The sequence below is a fragment of the Mya arenaria genome, chromosome 12 (genome assembly GCF_026914265.1).
Source record: "Mya arenaria isolate MELC-2E11 chromosome 12, ASM2691426v1".
In the NCBI taxonomy this organism is placed as follows: Eukaryota; Metazoa; Mollusca; class Bivalvia; order Myida; family Myidae; genus Mya; species Mya arenaria.
In genome coordinates, this window is record NC_069133.1 from 6,558,227 (window position 1) to 6,578,477 (window position 20,251).

At 34.5% G+C, this 20,251-nt stretch overlaps 1 protein-coding gene across 2 annotated transcripts in view; it reads left to right on the forward strand.

Annotated features, from left to right (window-relative positions):
• LOC128212361 (transcription termination factor 2-like) overlaps positions 1-5,207 on the forward strand; it is a 28,646-nt gene extending 23,439 nt beyond the window's left edge. For both annotated transcript variants that reach the window (XM_052917781.1, XM_052917782.1), the window contains exons 20-22: positions 1,162-1,236; positions 3,991-4,074; positions 4,992-5,207. In XM_052917781.1, the coding sequence (XP_052773741.1) occupies positions 1,162-1,236; positions 3,991-4,074; positions 4,992-5,052 (220 nt within the window). In that variant the 3' untranslated portion in view covers positions 5,053-5,207. The remainder of the gene's footprint in view (positions 1-1,161; positions 1,237-3,990; positions 4,075-4,991) is intronic.
• Positions 5,208-20,251: the final 15,044 nt, after the last annotated feature.

Consider the following 20,251-nt stretch of genomic DNA (forward strand, 5'->3'; position numbering starts at 1 on the left):
TGGCCCCCTGAATTTGTCAAAATTGTCCATTTTAGCTTTGTCCGCTCTCTAACTTGAACATTTCTCATCCAATTTCCACCAAACTTCATGAAAGTGTTTGTTGGTGAAATATCTAGGTCAAGTTCGATAACCAGCCAAATCGCTTTAGGCACTCCAGAGTTATGGCCCCCTGAATTTATCAAAATTGGCCATTTTAGCTTTGTCCGCTCTCTAACTTGATCATTTCTCATCCAATTTCCACCAAACGTCATGAAAGTGTTTGTTGGTGAAACATCTCGGTCAAGTTCAATAACCAGCCAAATCGCTTTAGGCACTCCAGAGTTATGGCCCCCTGAATGTGTCAAAATTGTCCATTGTAGCTTTGTCCGCTCTCTAACTTGAACATTTCTCATCCAATTTCCACCAAACTTCATAGGTCAAGTTCGATAACCAGCCTAATCGCTTTAGGCACTCCAGAGTTATGGCCCCCTGAATTTATCAAAATTGGCCATTTTAGCTTTGTCTACTCTCAAACTTGAACAGTTTTTATCCAAATTTCACCAAACTTGCTACTATAAATGTTTGTTGGTATATATTCTTGGCAAAGTTCTATAACCAGCCAGGCTCTTCAGGATTATGGCCCTTGAATTGGTCAAAATTTGCCATTTTTGCTTTGTCCACTGTCTAATTTGAACAGTTATCATCTGATCTTCACCAAACTTGCTGAAAATATTTGTTGGTAAAATAAATTGGTCAAGTATGATAATCAGCCAAATGCCCCGAAGCACTTCAGGATTACTGTCCTTGCCATTTAAGCTTTGTCTACTCTCTAACTTGAACAATTCTCATCTGACCTTCACCAAACTTGCTGAAAATGTTTGTAGCTATAAAATCTTTACCAAGAATGTTTGCCGGTATAAATGCTTTGCCAAGTACACACTGATTGTCTCTTGGGTACGATTAAGGATAAATCATCTCTTGGAGACGATTTTTACAAGAATGTTGTTTTTCAAATCCCGAACACCTTGATCGTCTTTGGGCATGATTTGGGATTAATCGTCTATATCTATAGACACGATTTTCAGGAGCCTTTTCTGTCTTAGAATCCAAGAAATTATTGATGGGCGTATTTTGTGAGTGTCACTCTTGTTTACATTACTTTCTACTGTATTTCTGCTTCAGGAACCCTGCTCTGGAGGACCAGGCCAGTGACAGGATATACAGGGTCGGCCAGAAGAAAGATGTCTATATACACAGGTAATGATATACAGGGTCGGCCAGAAGAAAAATGTCTATATACACAGGTAAGGATATACAGGGTCGGCCAGAAGAAAGATGTCTATATACACAGGTAAGGATATACAGGGTCGGCCAGAAGAAAGATGTCTATATACACAGGTAAGGATATACAGGGTCGGCCAGAAGAAAGATGTCTATATACACAGGTAAGGATATACAGTGTTGGCCAGAAGAAAGATGTCTATATACACAGGTAAGGATATACAGGGTCGGTCAAAAGAAAAATGTCTATATACACAGGTAAGGATATACAGGGTCAGCCAGAAGAAAAATGTCTATATTCACAGGTAAGGATATACAGGGTTGGCCAGAAGAAAAATGTCTATACACAGGTAAGGATATACAGTGTTGGCCAGAAGAAAAATGTCTATATACACAGGTAAGGATATACAGGGTCGGCCAGAAGAAAAATGTCTATATACACAGGTAAGGATATACAGGGTCGGCCACAAGAAAAATGTCTATAAACAGGTTAGGATATACAGGGTCAGCCACAAGAAAAATGTCTATATACACAGGTAAGGATATACAGGGTCAGCCAGAAGAAAAATGTCTATATACACAGGTAAGGATATACAGGGTCGGCCAGAAGAAAAATGTCTATACACAGGTTAGGATATACAGGGTCAGCCACAAGAAAAATGTCTATATACACAGGTAAGGATATACAGGGTCGGCCACAAGAAAAATGTCTATACACAGGTTAGGATATACAGGGTCAGCCACAAGAAAAATGTCTAGACACAGGTAAGGATATACAGGGTCGGCCACAAGAAAAATGTCTATACACAGGTTAGGATATACAGGGTCGGCCACAAGAAAAATGTCTATACACAGGTAAGGATATACAGGGTCGGCCAGAAGAAAAATGTCTATACACAGGTAAGGATATACAGGGTCGGCCACAAGAAAAATGTCTAGACACAGGTAAGGATATACAGGGTCGGCCAGAAGAATAATGTCTATACACAGGTTAGGATATACAGGGTCGGCCACAAGAAAAATGTCTAGACACAGGTAAGGATATACAGGGTTGGCCAGAAGAAAAATGTCTATACACAGGTTAGGATATACAGGGTCGGCCACAAGAAAAATGTCTAGACACAGGTAAGGATATACAGGGTTGGCCAGAAGAAAAATGTCTAGACACAGGTAAGGATATACAGGGTCGGCAAGAAGAAAAATGTCTATATACACAGGTAAGGATATACAGGGTCGGCCAGAAGAAAAATGTCTAGACACAGGTAAGGATATACAGGGTTGGCCAGAAGAAAAATGTCTATACACAGGTTAGGATATACAGGATCGGCCACAAGAAAAATGTCTAGACACAGGTAAGGATATACAGGGTTGGCCAGAAGAAAAATGTCTATACACAGGTAAGGATATACAGGGTCGGCCACAAGAAAAATGTCTAGACACAGGTAAGGATATACAGGGTTGGCCAGAAGAAAAATGTCTAGACACAGGTAAGGATATACAGGGTTGGCCAGAAGAAAAATGTCTATATACACAGGTAAGGATATACAGGGTCGGCCAGAAGAAAAATGTCTAGACACAGGTAAGGATATACAGGGTCGGCCAGAAGAAAAATGTCTAGACACAGGTAAGGATATACAGGGTTGGCCAGAAGAAAAATGTCTATATACACAGGTAAGGATATACAGGGTCGGCCACAAGAAAAATGTCTATATACACAGGTAAGGATATACAGGGTCGGCCACAAGAAAAATGTCTAGACACAGGTAAGGATATACAGGGTTGGCCAGAAGAAAAATGTCTATACACAGGTTAGGATATACAGGGTCGGCCACAAGAAAAATGTCTAGACACAGGTAAGGATATACAGGGTTGGCCAGAAGAAAAATGTCTATATACACAGGTAAGGATATACAGGGTCGGCCAGAAGAAAAATGTCTAGACACAGGTAAGGATATACAGGGTCAGCCACAAGAAAAATGTCTATACACAGGTAAGATTGTACAGTGTTGTCCACTTCATTGAGACGCTGTGTTGATTCTGATATCACAGTGGGTCCAATACAACACAATCACCTATGTTTGAAGTATTGCAATCGCCTGAATTAAATAGTTATCACTACATGTGTGAAACATTTCATTATGAATACTGAAATCAGACTTAAAGTTAATTTTCCTTCTGTTTAGGCACCACTTTTTCGCCTGTACCAATTATTCGCCCATCCTGTAAAATCCATGTTTAGCGATTCCAGTATGATTGTTGTTTTTTTCAAACAAATAATATTTTATATTAACTTAAAAGAACAGCTTTACAAAAGGAAACTAACAATATTCTCTAAAATTTATTAATTTATCAGCAATACTTATTGCACCAGGTTGCACCATATTTCTTCGAGCATGGGATTTTGAACTTTTACCACTCAACAAAATGGAAATATTTCACCCCGAAATACTTGTTCAAACAGAGCAACATGTTAAATTTTGTAGAAAATAAAAAAAATACATTTTACGTCCTAATGATTTTTAATCAATAACTTGTGAATGCTTCGGCCTAGGGACCTCAAATATTGTAGACATTTAAGGTTGCTCAAGACCAGATAAACCATATTGATTTGAGTGGTATTTGTGGTTAATGTCGTGGTGACGTTGAGCTGCATTTCTGTTCAATAATTGAAGAATACTTGGAGCGTCAAAAAAATTATTAGTATAGTGTTTCTCTCTTATTTTACTGCAGGTTTCTATGTAAAGACACTGTGGAAGAGAAGATAGTTCAACTGCAGGAAAAGAAGACCACCCTTGCCAAAAATGTGCTGTCTGGGTATGACCTTTAGTTAATACATTTGTAATGTCAAGCTCCTGGTTGTTAATTTGCGCTTTAGATGTAGTGCAAAATTATAGGTAAATTATTTTTCTGCAGAAATAAATTAAAGGGTTCAATTCATTGTCTTGAAACCTTATATATACTTAAGAAAATATTTAAATGGCACCAACGGCTGTGTTGACTGATTTGAAGGGCAGTTTTTGGGTGACAGACTTAGAAGTGTAATATCAAGAGAAGTTGTCGCCCATGTATCTGTAACTAACAATGCCCTGCAAAAAGTCTGAAAATCAGGGAATAAGTCAGGGTCTTTTCTGTCCATTTAGAAAAAAATACCTTAGGCAAATTGGGAAATTTCTTTGACATAAAATTTACATATTTGGAAAGATGTTTCAGGTATTTTTTTCAATTCAGGATCAAGTACATGGAGAAATAGAGTTTTTTTAAAAAGTGTTATAATTGGCAATATTTGAAATTAAAAAAAAAACTCAACAAAAACATCATTCTGGGCAATATTTCTCTCTGAAATTAATGTATAGAATCATGAATGTCATTCAAAAGTGCTGATAAATACATTTATAATTGTAAATGAACAATTGTGCTGAATGAAACCCCAGCTAAGGTGCAAGGCCTGTAAAAAGAGATATTCTTTTCAAGAAAAGGTCCATGTCTAATGATTCTAGTGGCGCGCACAGCTTTTAAGTTTGTTTATTCATATGCTAATCTTTTAACCAGAAACGAGTCGATATGTGTTGTTTCAAAGGTGCTCAAGATATGTGATACATCTAGCTGTTTTCTGGTTAACAAGTCCAGCAGTTTATTCAGCGTTTGGCATGAAGCCATTAGTTTAATAACAACCTGGTTTAATGTAACACGTGATTTACCAGTGTGTTGACTATACTCATTTCTTCTTTCAGGAGTGGGAAAACAAATCATAAACTCTCCCTGGCGGACCTACGCATGCTGTTTGGAGTTTGAACACACTTTGAATGCCAGCCCTGGACACTGTCGTTAAAATATCTAGTGCACTTTTGATATTGTTTATTTACATTATTGTAATCATGTGTATGTGTTTTTTATACTTTGTGTGCTATATTGAATATTAGGATTATAATACAATTCTTTAACTTAAATCTTACATGTTGTTTATTATACAACCTGAAGTGAGGGCTTTTCCTGTCCTGTCTGTGTGTCTATTCATCCTTCTTCATTTAGTTTCCAATCCTATTAAAACTATTTATTTTGTGGTCAGTAGGTCAATGTTCAAGGTCATGGTTATTTTAGAAAAAAAGTTTTCCGATTAAATATAACACTAAAAATTAAAAAAATCTTTCCTAGAGTCCTTTGTTAGTATATTGGTGATGGTCAGTAGAATGAGCCATATTGATTCATGATGAATTCTGTAAAAACAGTTTCGGATCATTAATTTGTAGATGATCAAGCCTATAAACGGTTTAAGCGTATGATATTAAAGAACATATTTTTTATTATGGGTATTCCAGTATGGCATAACTGCGGTACTTGCAGAGAAGGCAAACGGACATACATATAGCACATTTATATCCCAGTCTGAGAATAACAAAAAAAATACAATCTGAAATATACCAACGGTTGTTCAGCTACTTTTGAAGAAAGAATAAGACTACCTTAAGTTATACAGTTTTCGAGAATCAAAACCATCAGTAATATTAATATGGACGTTATGGAACACATAAGGCAGAGACTTGGACAGGGTAGTCGGGTTATTAATACGAGGAGGCACGAATTCTTTTAATAATATTCGCAACAAACACACTGACTAACAAGTACGAGAAACACGTATCCATTGATACTGCGGAAAAGAAACTTCAAGAAGTAACTGAATGTGATTTGTACATCACTATCAACACCAATGATTCGAATGAGACAATATCTGTGGCTGTGAATTGTGAATTGTGACGCCCCAAGAAAACAAACAGCCTTCATTTTTTGAAAAAAAAAACTTCAATGCAACTTGTGTTAAGATTTTCAAAATAAAATGTTTCGTAACACTTAATTTTGCTTATTATTCTGTTAATTTTATAACAGTTTCACTATATTATTTTGTCAAACAAATGGCTGATTGACACATCTAAAAATGGATATAAACATTAGCATTTAAAAAGATAATTACAGATTTTTTCCATTTTCACTGTATTTTATATTTCCCTAAGAGTGGTAAAACACAAAAATACGAACGTGAATCAAATTTTACAAATATGTATGTATATTCATTCAGTGTTTTTCCCTCAATATATAAGACATAGTTCACTTCAATCGTCGCATTAACTCCAAACCGCTGTAAACATGGGTTAGTAAATGTAAAGGACTGAATAATTTGCAGTACGTCCATATTCATAGTGGTCTCTCGAATTTCGCTTTGTTGCAGATAACTCGAACCCTTTTTCGCACGTAATTGCAATAACATTACGCTAAGAATATAATCCTATCGTCAGTCGTACGGTGTAAACACTGATATGTAATATCAAGTTGTTTTAGCCTGTAATCAATGAATTGGAAGGAAGAAAAGAAGAAGACGGGAGAAAAGAGCGGTGGGCTGAGGTGATGGTTCAGGGACTGGTCAGGTCGGGATCGGGATTTGTTGAAATTTGTACTCAAACATTTAAATTGACGTATGTAGTTCTGGACGTGGTCAAAGATATGTATATTCGTCTGATATGAGGCTTCCTTCCATCCGACGAGTAATAGTTGAAGAGAAATGATGAACAGTGGATAACTGACCAATGCGATGCTTTATTTGGACGTTACATAATGGACAGGTGAAAAATTGTATCCTCAATTTCACCGCATTGTCAATTAGGACTGTTGACAACATTTTTTTCAGAATAGATGTTCATTGAGATTGCTACAGTGCATACGCAACCTCGCATCCGATTTTCATACCGTTGTCTTTATATTTTGTTTCATAATTGATAGCACTTAAAGGTTCTCTTTTCAATTGTCAAAACTCATTGCTTCATGTTTTGTAACAATCGAGCGAACAGCTGCATGTAGTTTGAAGCGAACGCGAAGTAGGAATTAAGTACTTCATTTTTTAAGGATGCGTTAAAATCGAACTTGTGTGTGCATATAAAACCCTAGCATATATGTAGTGCTTTGAATTTAGATGATTTAGATGTACTTCAGGTAAGCCTAGTCGTATCTGAAATTTGGTAGGACCTACATATAGTAGATGAGTAGAAGGCTACTTAAGTTAAGTTAATGCTACACCAAATGGTATTAATAACCCATAGGCTATCATTGGTTGTTTCAGTATAATGCCATGTTAAGTATCTCCTTTAATGGCAGTAACCGACAAGTGATGGTTAAAAATAATTTACCATGGTTCTCCGCTGAACAACAATGTTCAGAGAAAGGGCCATATCTGGTTTCAATTACAGACAACGCTGTAGATGATTTTGTCTGGGCACTAAAAACCCATTTTTAACAAATACTAGAGAAAGGATCTGGAATGGGACAAATAGAAACAAATAGACTAACGGTTTCGTTGGCAGAGTGGTGAAACATGCGCTCAGTTTGTTGACAAAAAATCCGTACCCATCTTTTTGAAGGCACGTGCGTGGGGGTAAAACGTTTGCCTGTTGACATATTGAATGTATGGCCAAGGAGCCATTCATTTGTAAAAAGGAACATATTAATTTACATGTACTTGAGAAATTAATATATCCAATTACTGCGCGGGACATCGGGGTTATTTAAAAAAAAAAATGAAATAGAATAAGTCTTATGCTGGAGATAAAATGCTCAATATTTTATTGCGACGTTTGATGCTCTTTCTGCACATTTGGTTAATATATTTCATGACATATTCAATGCTATTTTCTTTTCCGATAGATGGATGAATGGTCGTGTAGTACCCTTATAGTACCTTTATTTAAAAACGATGTTCACACCGATTTAAATAACTATAGCGGCATTACAGTTGTAATCTTTATTTTGAAAATATTCACTGGAATTATTAATGATCGTTTATCTAATAAGCCAAGGTTGAACAAAGCAACATTCTAAGTGATGTACAATACGGCTTTAGGAAAGGTAGATCAACAGTAGATGCTGTATTTGTTTTAAGTGTAATTAAAAGTTCTAAATGAATATAAAATATAAAAATAAACGTCTAGCATGTGCATTTATTGATTTAAAAATTAAGCAACAACATTTTATAGTATATATATAGAAAATGGCTAAGGCTTTACTTATATAATATGGGAACGCATGTCAAGGTATTACAATATGTGCGGGATATGTATAGTTAACTGCAAACACTAAAACGCTGGTTGTCATTCTTTTCTGATAACTAAGCTTTTAGTCCTTTGATTTTATAAAAATTTTGCTAATTCATGTTATCTTTAAAGCCTTTTTTGGCTGACTCGGAGTGTTTTGGCATGTGACGTCATTTTCTTCAAATATTTTACCTATATGTAATCATTTGGAAGAAAAGATTAGCTAAAATATGTCGCTTTTATTTTTAATAATGTTTTGTTTAATTTGTTCCAAGTTTTAGTACAATGATTTTTATTATGAAACTCTTATGATCACACAGTTTTATACCTTTTATTTTATAAGGCAGACTGTGTGTGATGCTCATAGTTTCAAACAAAAACTGCATCGTATCTTTGAATTTTTGTTGCATTAGGTGCTCCAAATTGTATTCCTCCATCTGCAAATAGAGTTGGGATCTCTAATCATAGAAGTACTTGGAGTGCACATGGTAATTTTGATTCTGATACAAAGTTTTTAATAGAAATACTTTAGTGGAGTTAGATATTCATATAGATAGACATTCCTGTGATAGTTATTGTAACAACTATATGGTTATAGAATTATTGATATGTGTAAGTCATTTGATATTCATATAGCTAATGGAAGATGTGGTACAGACATGCTAACTGGCTCCTTCACAACTACTAAGAAAAGTCCTACTTATTATGTACTTTATACCCCTGAATTATTAATGTTTGTTAGCTCATTGGTTTATCCTAGATTTTGACCCACTGTTGTCTGATATTCATAGGCCAGTTGAATTTTCTTTACGGGATATAAATACTATTGATACTGATGATAATTTTGTCAATTCTAATGAATGTAATGACGGTATTACCCACAAACATATTTGAGACAAAACTAAACACGATAAGTGTGTTAATGTTTTTATAATGCAATTGATTTTGTCTTAACTAAACTTGTACAGTTGCCCGATAATAGTACAGATGTTTCTGCTAAGGAAAATGGTGAAGTTACCTCATCTATATCAGATATTTATATTGATGCTGCGAAGGGAGCAAATATGCTAAACACGTATGCGGTGTCTAGCAGTAACACATCTTTGAAAAATAATCAAAAGCAATTCAAGCCTTGGTTTGATAATGAATGTAAAAATAAACGCTCCGAGTATATACAAGCAAAAAGTACATGCGGGTTAACTCAAGTCTTTCATTTGAAAATGTAAAGAGAAAGAGTAAACAGTATAAAAAGGTGATAAACTATAAATTCAACTCATATAATTAAGATTTGAATAAGACATATAGGAATTTGAGACATTCAGATCCCAAGTCTTACTGGTCTCTGCTAAATATAGGTATTCAGGCGCACTTAACCACGCTATGTGTTCTTATTGTAATCTATGGAAATTAGAAATTAATGCCACTAAAACATTAAGTTGTCATATTTTCCAAAGGAAAGTGTAGTAATCTGCCAGACTTTAATTATAACAATAATTAACTGTATATTGTTGATAGCTTTAGTTAATTGGGCATTTGCTTTAATTATAATGCCAAGTTTAGTAAGACCAAGAAACTTTTATGTGATCAAGCTAGCAAAGCCATGTATTCTATTCTCAAAATATCAAGGTCATGTTTCTTGATACAGATCTTCACTTCCAATTATTTGATAATATGATTGAACCTATTTTATTGTATGGTTCTGAGGTCTGGGGATGTGAGGGTAGTAGTAGCATTGCCAAGTTCCAGCTATACTATTTAAAACTCATTATGATTGTTAAAAAACAGCACGTAATGTTAAGATTTTTGGAGAATTGGGTGTATTTCCTATGAATCATTTGATAAAGAGTGGACATTAGAATTATTTGTGTAAAATAGTTTATAGTAAACAAGATAAAATTTGTAGTGTCATGTATATATTTATGTTTGAACTTCATAGGAATAATATTTACCAGTGTCCATGGCTAGCATATGTCAAGGAATGCTTAGAGCAGCTGGGCTTTTCTGAATACTGGATAACTCAATCTGCTTTATCCCAACATGTTTTCCAAAAATTTGTTAAATCAAGAATAAAATACCAATATCTTCAATACCAATATATTCAAATATGGAATGATTCAGTATTTTTTTTTAAATAAGTGCATCAATTATAGAATTTTCAAGAATGAGTTCAAGTTTGAGAATTATCTAAAGATATTACCCAAAAGTTTAGCTTTGTCTCTCTTACATTATATGTGTTGTAATAACAAGTTACCAATTGAGAAAGGTAGATTTAATAATATTGAACATGCAAACAGAATCTGTCACCTGTGTCCTACACATACCTTAGGTGATGAATTCCATTATATATTTGAATGTTCTCATGTATGTATTGAAAGAAATAAGCTCGTTGTTTCGAAGGCCGAATACTATAAATTTTCGACAACTTTTTCAAATTAATTAGCTTATATCCTTCTTAAATTGTCTATTTTTGTGAGAAAAATAATTCAAGATGCACAATAATCCCACTTTTCTTTTCCATTTTAGTACGGTAAAATATAATATATATAATGGTTCCATAATTAACAAATACAATGTATTTGTGCATACATGTGTTCAAGTTTTGCTGTTACTTGTATGTTTTATATTACTTAATCATGCACATTGATGTTTATGCATTGTGTATTTTGTTTGTAAAACTGATGCCCATATGGGCCTAGTTTTTTTAAATAAAACTGAAAAACTGAAACTGTTTATACTTAAATCTTTGACTTCTGGTTTGTACGTGAGATTTTCGTTGTATTAATTATCGATCCACTTTTGTTAAAAAAAATAAAGGTAATTCATAGACGAAATGATTTCACTTTAGATAACCTACATTTATTGTGTTTTTGCTAATGAAACGAGTGCACCAAAACACATGAAACTCTGAACAACTTAATTATATATGAGGAATGTATTAAAAACAGTATCGACTCATTTAGTTATCAGCTGCGTAATAATGTGTGGAAAACGAAGAACCCAATTTCAGTGTGCTGCCATATTGTTCTGGTGCTTTCAATTCATGTGTGTGTAACTTGCTTTTCGGCGCAGACTTTGTGTTTGCCGCCCAATTATAAATGAGGCTTTTTATATGTTTCAACCTAAACTGCTAGTCTTATTTGGCTTTAGATTTGTGGACGTTAACAACGATGCATGTGTTTTTAACTCACTGGCTGTTGTTTTTTTTTAATGTCTTGCTTTATACGTTTCGAGATTTTCTATAATCCTTAATTTTCTGTTAAACCCATTTGTACTCAAGACATTCGTACCATGTGAAATGTCAGTGTAATGTCATATGCCACGGAGGTAACGTGTACTGCTTGTACGAAGCGTGTTACTGAGACGTGAACAGGAACTTTTTGCATCGAATAGAATTCTTTGAAAAATAGACCCTTATTAATTTTATGCGTTTTCTCCATTCTATTTTGTGTATTTATTCCTGTTTTGTCGTGATAGTTAAATACTGGTGGAGTTATTGCGTTTTTTTCTGGTTTCACATAAAGCAGGACCGACCACATGCTTGAACACTTTCATACACTCCTAGATAGGAAATATGGCGCAAAGTTTTCTCGTTAGTAACACTTTCTACAAGTTACAGCTTTTAGGTAAATAAATACATACACCATTATGTTATCTTTTGAACTGCAAAATAATGTTGGAGAAAATTGACGGTCTACAAATTGCAGTATGAGAAACAAACCGTACATTTAAATATGACGAGTCTTGGAAGGAGAGAATAGCATATACTAGTCGCTTTTATTTTTAATAATGTTTTTTTTTCTTTCTTTGTTCCCAGTTTTAGTACAATGATGCTTTTTATTATGAAACTCTATGATCACACAGTTTTAAACCTTTTATTTTATAAGGCAGACTGTGTGTGATGTTTTTAGTTTCTAACGATGACTGCATCGTATCTTTGAAAGGTATTTGCATTAGATGCTCTGAATTGTTTCCCTCCGTCTGCAGATAGAGTTGGGATCTCTAATCATTGAAGTACTTGCGGTTTACCTATTCGTTTTTTATTATTTGTTTTATTGATAAGTTTCCTCAAGTTAATGCATACTTTGAAAAGATTTACCTTTTGCGTTTTATCTTTATTAAGGATTGTTGGGATAAGAATGAGGTTTGTGCACATAAACTGGTTTAAACCCCCAGTAAATTTACATTTTACTGACCGTTCCAAGGCGGTACCTAACAATTCTTGATAAACATACCAATTATTTATATATATATATATATATATATATATATATATATATATATAGTATTTATGCACTGTGCTGTTTGTAGAGTTTTGTACTGTTCTATGTTTCTTGTTTGTGATTTTGTGTTCTATGTCTTTGGCGTTTGCCCATTGCCACTAAACCGGGTTTATGTTTAAACTTTTTGCTACTGAGCATGTTTCTGTAGCTTTTTGCATATATATTGCTGCAATTCTTGAAATATGTTAAATTCATGACAGCTTTAATGAGGCTTATATGTTGTATACAAAGGTAAAACTGCATTGACTGGCTAGCACAATTATCGTTGTAATTTCAGAAAAAAATACATTTAGAGCTTTTGAGTCTACGGTTTTGGTTTGCTTCAGAAAGGAGTATATCTTTATTTACCAAATCTCATGAAGCTCGGAACAAGTTTGTCTATATAAGCATGCATCTTAAGAAAATTTTCTGCTTGCACCTATTTAAGCTAAATTAGTGCTGAAAACGAATAAGCCCATTTTTGTGTTGTGGTATATGCGGCAACAATATGTGGCCAGGTCGTACAAGGCCATTCGGAATATGGTAATGCAGAGTGGATATGAACATTTTGCTTCGAATCGAATGCTTAGGCATGTAAATGGAAAAGTGAAAACACACTAGACCGTCATTATCAAAATGATCCCAACATAATATTTGTATGCGTGTTCTCCTTGGATTTTTTTGCTTTTTCTTCGGGTCAGTATTGAGATTTGAATACTTGTCTAGAACAGACGAACTGATTTAAGCCTATTGACACTGGGCGCTAAGCATATCTTTATTCAAATATCTTGAGGAGTTGCGAGGTCGAAAATACATAAACCATTATGTTTTCTAGCGAACTGTAAACTACAGTTAACGAAAGAATCTTATGAAAGTCTTGGAATTTTGGTACATAAAACACATTGTACCTTCAATTAGTTTAGTATATTTTATTACATGACGATACATTTACACAATATATGCGTTCACTTATCATGAGTGTTGCTTAAAAACTTGATACTCGTTCATGTCGGCTTTAATATGACTTTGTTTTTGATACGTTATAGCAACTTACAATGAATGTTTGGTAAGAAAATATTTGGGAAATATGTGGGTTTGCATGTAACAACCTTCATTATTATAACTTGGGGGCTATCCGTGACCGTTTCAATATCAATACAATGTACATATCTAAGTATCTTGCATTATCCTATCAGTGATGTCGGATGGATTAAGTACATATAAGTCCTCGTGTCACCCTCTTGAAACCATTCATCTTTCATGGTGTTCCGTTAAAAACAATATACAGAACAATCCCAGACGAAGCTGAAGAAAGATGAGTTTGTCTTGAAACAACTTACCTAAATCAATCTCGATCGGATCGTAGAGAATCGAGACACCTGTTTCGTTAATTTAAAGCGTTTTTGTTGGTAATAAACAAGTTTTGGTTTTATAATTGTTTCAAGAAATGTTAATAAGTTGTGACGGTTTCAAATTAATCTACAAAAAAAAACATCCCAGAGAAGAGGCGGTTACGTCGGTTCCTTCCATTCGAAAACTGACTCATTTTGAAAAATCAACATGGCGGACAGTGATCTTACCTAACAATCCTTGATAAACATACCTAGTTTTTTATATATAGTATGTATGCACTGTACTGTTTGCGGAGTTTTGTGCTGTTCTTCCGTGTTTCTTGTTTGTGATTTTTTTTATGTTATATGTCTTTGGCGTTTGAGCAGTGCCATAAACCGTGTTTATGTTTAAACTTTTTGCTACTGAGCTTGTTTCTGTAGCTTTTCGCATAAATATTGGAACACCATTTAGTTAAAACAGGCAAGCGACATGTGATAAGGACATGCAGAAGCTCCATCATGTTGTTAAAGCTGAACATAAGACCATGCATTTGTTATTTCAAGCAAAACTTTCGAAATAGGATTCCAAACCGCCGAAACCATTAAAATCAAAACTGAAACTGATTTGGTATCAACAAAGACGCCTTGAGTGGTAAAACATGGAACTATAAAAACGTTTGATATAGCATTATGGCAAGTGTGTACGGGGCCAAACTAATTGAAGGCACTCCATGAGCCAAACAATGGAGATCGAGATGTGGTTAAGTAGGTTCGAGAGCTTTCTGTCGTGAAACAATTAGGTATGTATTCGTGGTAAATGTTGCCATATTTTCGGTTTGATTGTACATAAAGTCATTACATAACTATCATTTATGTTTTTCTTATGAAATACAAATCCGGTTTGCTCTATTAGTGCATCCCAGCATAACTTTCATGGGCATCCGAAAACCCACCGAAGGAGCCCGTCATCCGGCGTACCTAAAATGGGGGTGGGGGACTGGGAGTGGAGGGGCAAACCCCTATTTGAATTAACGTAACCGTTTGTTCCTGAAATTCACGATGGTGTTGAAGAAGGGTCAATGAAATTTAAGAATACCATTAACCAATAATAATAATAATAAGGTAACAATAAGATATCGAAGGATGGGAGTCCTGAGAAATGTTCAGAATGTATTCTAAGAACAATGCTACCATATTGATATAAGCTTTTAAACGGAGGTCATTTTCATGAAAAGGTAGCTTGGTTTCATATGGTAAAACAATCTAGTTTGCTTTATAAGTAAAATCCGCAAATAAGTGCCGGCGTCCTCAACTGTTGTTTTCTAAATATATGCTAAGTATCTAAAAGATAAAATAGTAGATTTGCATAATGCAGATTAAAAATATAATGCAAAACACTTTTTTACATTTTTAAACCAGCATTGAACTGCGAGCGGCAAAAAAACAGCTCAAAACTTAAGTTACAAACACAAATGAACTTTATTATTGTAAATTATACGCAGAATGCATATAGCATATTTAAGTCTAACACTAGGTTGAGTATTGCTTACCAAAGGCGTATGTATTCAACTAGCAATGCTCATTAAAGTCGAGGAAACTTCGTCCATATCAGGAATGTATCTAACGACAGTATCAAGTCGTTCAGTTTTAAACTGCATAGGACTGTGTGAAAAACACCAAACACCATCCCAGTGCGATGCCATACGTTACAACAATGTGGAACAGTTGTGTGACCTACTTTCACACGGCAATTTGGAACACAGACATGAGAGATGGACAGGAACGTCTGAGTTGCAATTGTATTCCAAGGTATGTAAAAGCCATTGACAGCTCACCAATGATCTCCTCTACAAACGCTTAGATATCTTCAAGGCATTTGGTGTAAATTTCTAGTTGTTGTTTTTTTATTTTAAAGTCGGTAGTGATATATTTGAGTTTTGCGGTCGAACCTTCATCTACATGTATTACCAATGATATATCATCTGATCCGCGTTTTAAGTATCGGCACATGTTTTAGTATCTTTCATTTCCAGGATCCTACCTGTGATGACGGATGGGTGATCTATAAGTCCTCGTGTTACCTGCTAGACAACAAGCCTCTCCCATGGTTCACCGCCAAACAACATTGTGCAGAGAAAGGTTCATATCTGGTTTCAATCACAGACAAAGCTGGAGATGATTTTGTCATGGAACAAATGCAATTTCTAGGAACATATTCTGGTCAAAGCATCTGGATCGCGGCAAACAACATATTTGAGGACAAAATATTTCGTTGGGAGAGTGGTGAGAAATGGAACTATACAACGTTTAGTAGAGCATGCCATAACCGTACCAGGTATCTGTGTTTTAAAGCGATTGTCCGCAGATGGTATCCGGATGTAGAGTACACCTGGTGTAGAAATGCTTGCAGCTCACATTTTCCGTTCATTTGTGAAAAGATACATACGTAAATGTACCTGACTTGAGATCATTTTAAGACTGTTTACTCAAATTATTGGACTAGTAAATAGTTTATATGGACAAGTTGATCATATCATATTATTTTATTTATTTTAACCGCAGTAGCCCTTTTCGCAATCATTGAAAACGTCAAATTTGGATCAGGAACTATAGCTTCACAAACAAACAAAGCCGAATATTAAACTAAGCAATTAGTTTCCGGCTACCTGATTGGCTTGCTAATATTACTGTTTAACTGGATTATAGGACATGTTAAACTTGCAACTTACTATTTAAACTTAAAAAACACATTTAACGAATAGACCGACCTGTTTAAGATATACGTAATTATTTTAAAAAACACTACTAAAATTTTCAATATGATCACCTAATATACTAGGTGTTCTCATGATAAAAGCTGTGCATGCGATTTGTAGATTAATATTAAGATGGTGAGCAGGGCCAAATGACTTTGGACATTTTCATTTTGTTTCGAGGTACAATATTTTCCAAATGTATAAACTGTTTGTTGCTTGCTTAGGTACGTAAAGAAGATGAACAGACTTTGGGCTGTTTTATGTATTGTCAAAGGTCAAGGTACTAAGTCACTGGCCGGGTCGAACTCGTATGGATGAAGGAAAAACGTAACACAAGCTTTGAATGAAAATAGGGCATTTATTAATGCCATAAAAGTGTTTTACTTGTAAAATTAGTGCCTGACAAAAATGATGAAGGAAAAAGAAAAAGGAACAGTAACAATAAATATGGTAAGAAAACATGAAGAAAAACATGGACGTAAACAATGTGTTCACTATCAAATATCGACGCGAAAACAGTTAGATCGGCTCATTTCTCGACCTTGTTATACTGACAGATAATTAAACGGAAGGTGGTGGAGATGGTGGTGGTGGATTTTGTGAAAACTTATAATAAAATGCCAAGTCTTTCGCCCACGCTAAAAAGTTTCAGTAATGGCTACAAAGTATCGCGATTGGCTGTTCAGTGTCACTTGAGACAAAACTCAAAGGTGATTGGCTGAGGCAATAATTTATGCGGGAGCTTACTGCTGACATGGTTAAACACCACTAAACTAACGTATTAACAATTCCATAGATAATTTTATGTTACCATAAAATTTCATTTTTGCCGAACATAGCTCTGTAGATGCGATCGACTGCACATGCGTAACGAACACTCATTCAGTTCGAAATTGTTTAAATACTATTAACTCAAATATGTGACCTACTTTTCAACTCTTAAACAAAGAATTCATTTTACATGTACAATATATATATTCTGAAAATAAGGTAATCATGCGAGGCTTAGAAAAAAATGTCAAGCCTTACTTGCGGGTCAAGCATGATAAACTTGAAATAGTTTTGGATAATAACCTAGTATTCTATTTATCTTATCTTTTCGCTATTTTTCATTTGCTTTAAGAAATTGATTCTACTTACAGTTCTTCCAGTGCTTTTATCTTTGAAAGCGTTTGATTTTTTAAGGACGATTACGCCAGAGGTATTAGTGTGCGTACCAAAAATAATAGCATGAGATTTTTAAAAATGGTAGTGCACAAAAAAAATAATATTACGAACAACTGGACACGTCAGAATTACAAAACATTTGGTGTATTATTGTAAATCGTTATAACATCATTGTAAGTACATTATATAAGGCACTTATATATAATACAGACAAGACCAACTTGACTGTAAATATTAAAACTCTGATGGAAAATTCTGCATATGCAAATGTTTGGTTCAACCCATTTATATGAGTAGATTTGAAGTATTTCCACATTGTATTTAAAGAACGATAAACGACAAATTCATACAAATCTGGTATAATCATGTTCCAGCTAGCCCATCTTTATCCTTGTTTAAAGTGACACTCTTGTTCAAAATCAATACATACACATGTATAAAAAACCTAAATTTTGAGTGATAAAGCTTTAACTACTTACTGAATACTGCATTTATTGAAAATATGTATTACTGATAACAAGTTTGTAGCCGTGTATTTAATAGCTGCTAAAAGATTTTCTGTGATCTACTATTGTTTCATAAGGTAGAAATACCATATTTGTTGCACCTTTCATTCAAATTAACACAGTATCCTTCATAAGAACCATTAAATTCGATATTAAATTTTATTAATCCTTTTTGGTACATTGAAACAATTGTATTCTGTATTAAATATGGTCAAACATTTTTTGGGAGTAAGAGTGCATCTTTAAGTTAGTTAAAATAATATTTGATATGCAACTTACCTTGAATGTATGCAATTCAAGTACCGTATAAGTTTCACTCAACTAAGATCATCATTGTTTAGAAATGAACCTGGTCGTAACGGTAAACATGTGTAGCTCATAGTCAAAGATAGTGTTGAGTTTGTTACTCAGGTAGTATTGAGGATGAGTTCCACTTTGTTTGCATATGTAGTGCTAATACTAATTTGCGCAGGCATCATTTAAATAAAAAAAATACATCGTCAGACCTAGTATGAATAAAACATTGTGGTTCGTTACAGTCAAATAATAAAAAGGTCCACTAATATTGTGTAAATATATCTTTGAAGCTTTTATTATATATAAAATATTGTCAATCAAATTGTTTAGCATTTTATTTGTAAATTTTGTTGTCAATTTCCATAATTATATTTTTACTGCAGGGCTACTTAACTTTTTTTCTACGTTGACTATGTTTTGCTCAATAATATCGTGTAACGAGAAGCACGTACATGTTTAAGTTACTTTAATATTTATCTTGAATCTTGAATCATGTAAGGATGTTTTGAGGGATGATCTGCTCACCTTTTCAGAATTCAAAAGATAAATTAACATGGTAAGTAAACTTGTACGCTAATCAACCCACAGATGGTTCTCTGATTGGCACGGTCGCACCAACAAAACCATCGCATTTACTTGTCGATAAGATAGCAAGCCAATGGAGGAGTATTTTCTGCCGGTATATTTATCTACGATATGGACATTTGGGAACTCTAATGTTGGGTACTCATAAAATCATTTAAACCCCTCGTATTTTAATGATCATTCCAAGGTGGTACTTAATTATTGATGCATGTGTTGTCCATGTGTGGTGATTATGCATGTGTTGTCCATGTGTGGTGATTATGCATGTGTTGTCCATGTGTGGTGATTATGCATGTGTTGTCCATTTGTGGTGGTTATACATGTGTTGTCCATGTGTGGTGGTTATACATGTGTTGTCCATGTGTGGTGATTATACATGTGTTGTTCATGTGTGGTGATTATGCATGTGTTGTTCATGTGTGGTGATTATGCATGTGTTGTTCATGTGTGGTGATTATGCATGTGTTGTTCATGTGTGGTGATTATGCATGTGTTGTTCATGTGTGGTGATTATGCATGTGTTGTCCATGTGTGGTGATTATACATGTGTTGTCCATGTGTGGTGATTATACATGTGTTGTCCATGTGTGGTGATTATACATGTGTTGTCCATGTGTGGTGATTATACATGTGTTGTCCATGTGTGGTGGTTATACATGTGTTGTCCATGTGTGGTGGTTATGCATGTGTTGTTCATGTGTGGTGATTATACATGTGTTGTTCATGTGTGGTGATTATACATGTGTTGTCCATGTGTGGTGATTATACATGTGTTGTCCATGTGTGGTGATTATGCATGTGTTGTTCATGTGTGGTGATTATACATGTGTTGTCCATGTGTGGTGATTATACATGTGTTGTCCATGTGTGGTGATTATACATGTGTTGTCCATGTGTGGTGATTATACATGTGTTGTTCATGTGTGGTGATTATGCATGTGTTGTCCATGTGTGGTGATTATACATGTGTTGTCCATGTGTGGTGATTATACATGTGTTGTCCATGTGTGGTGGTTA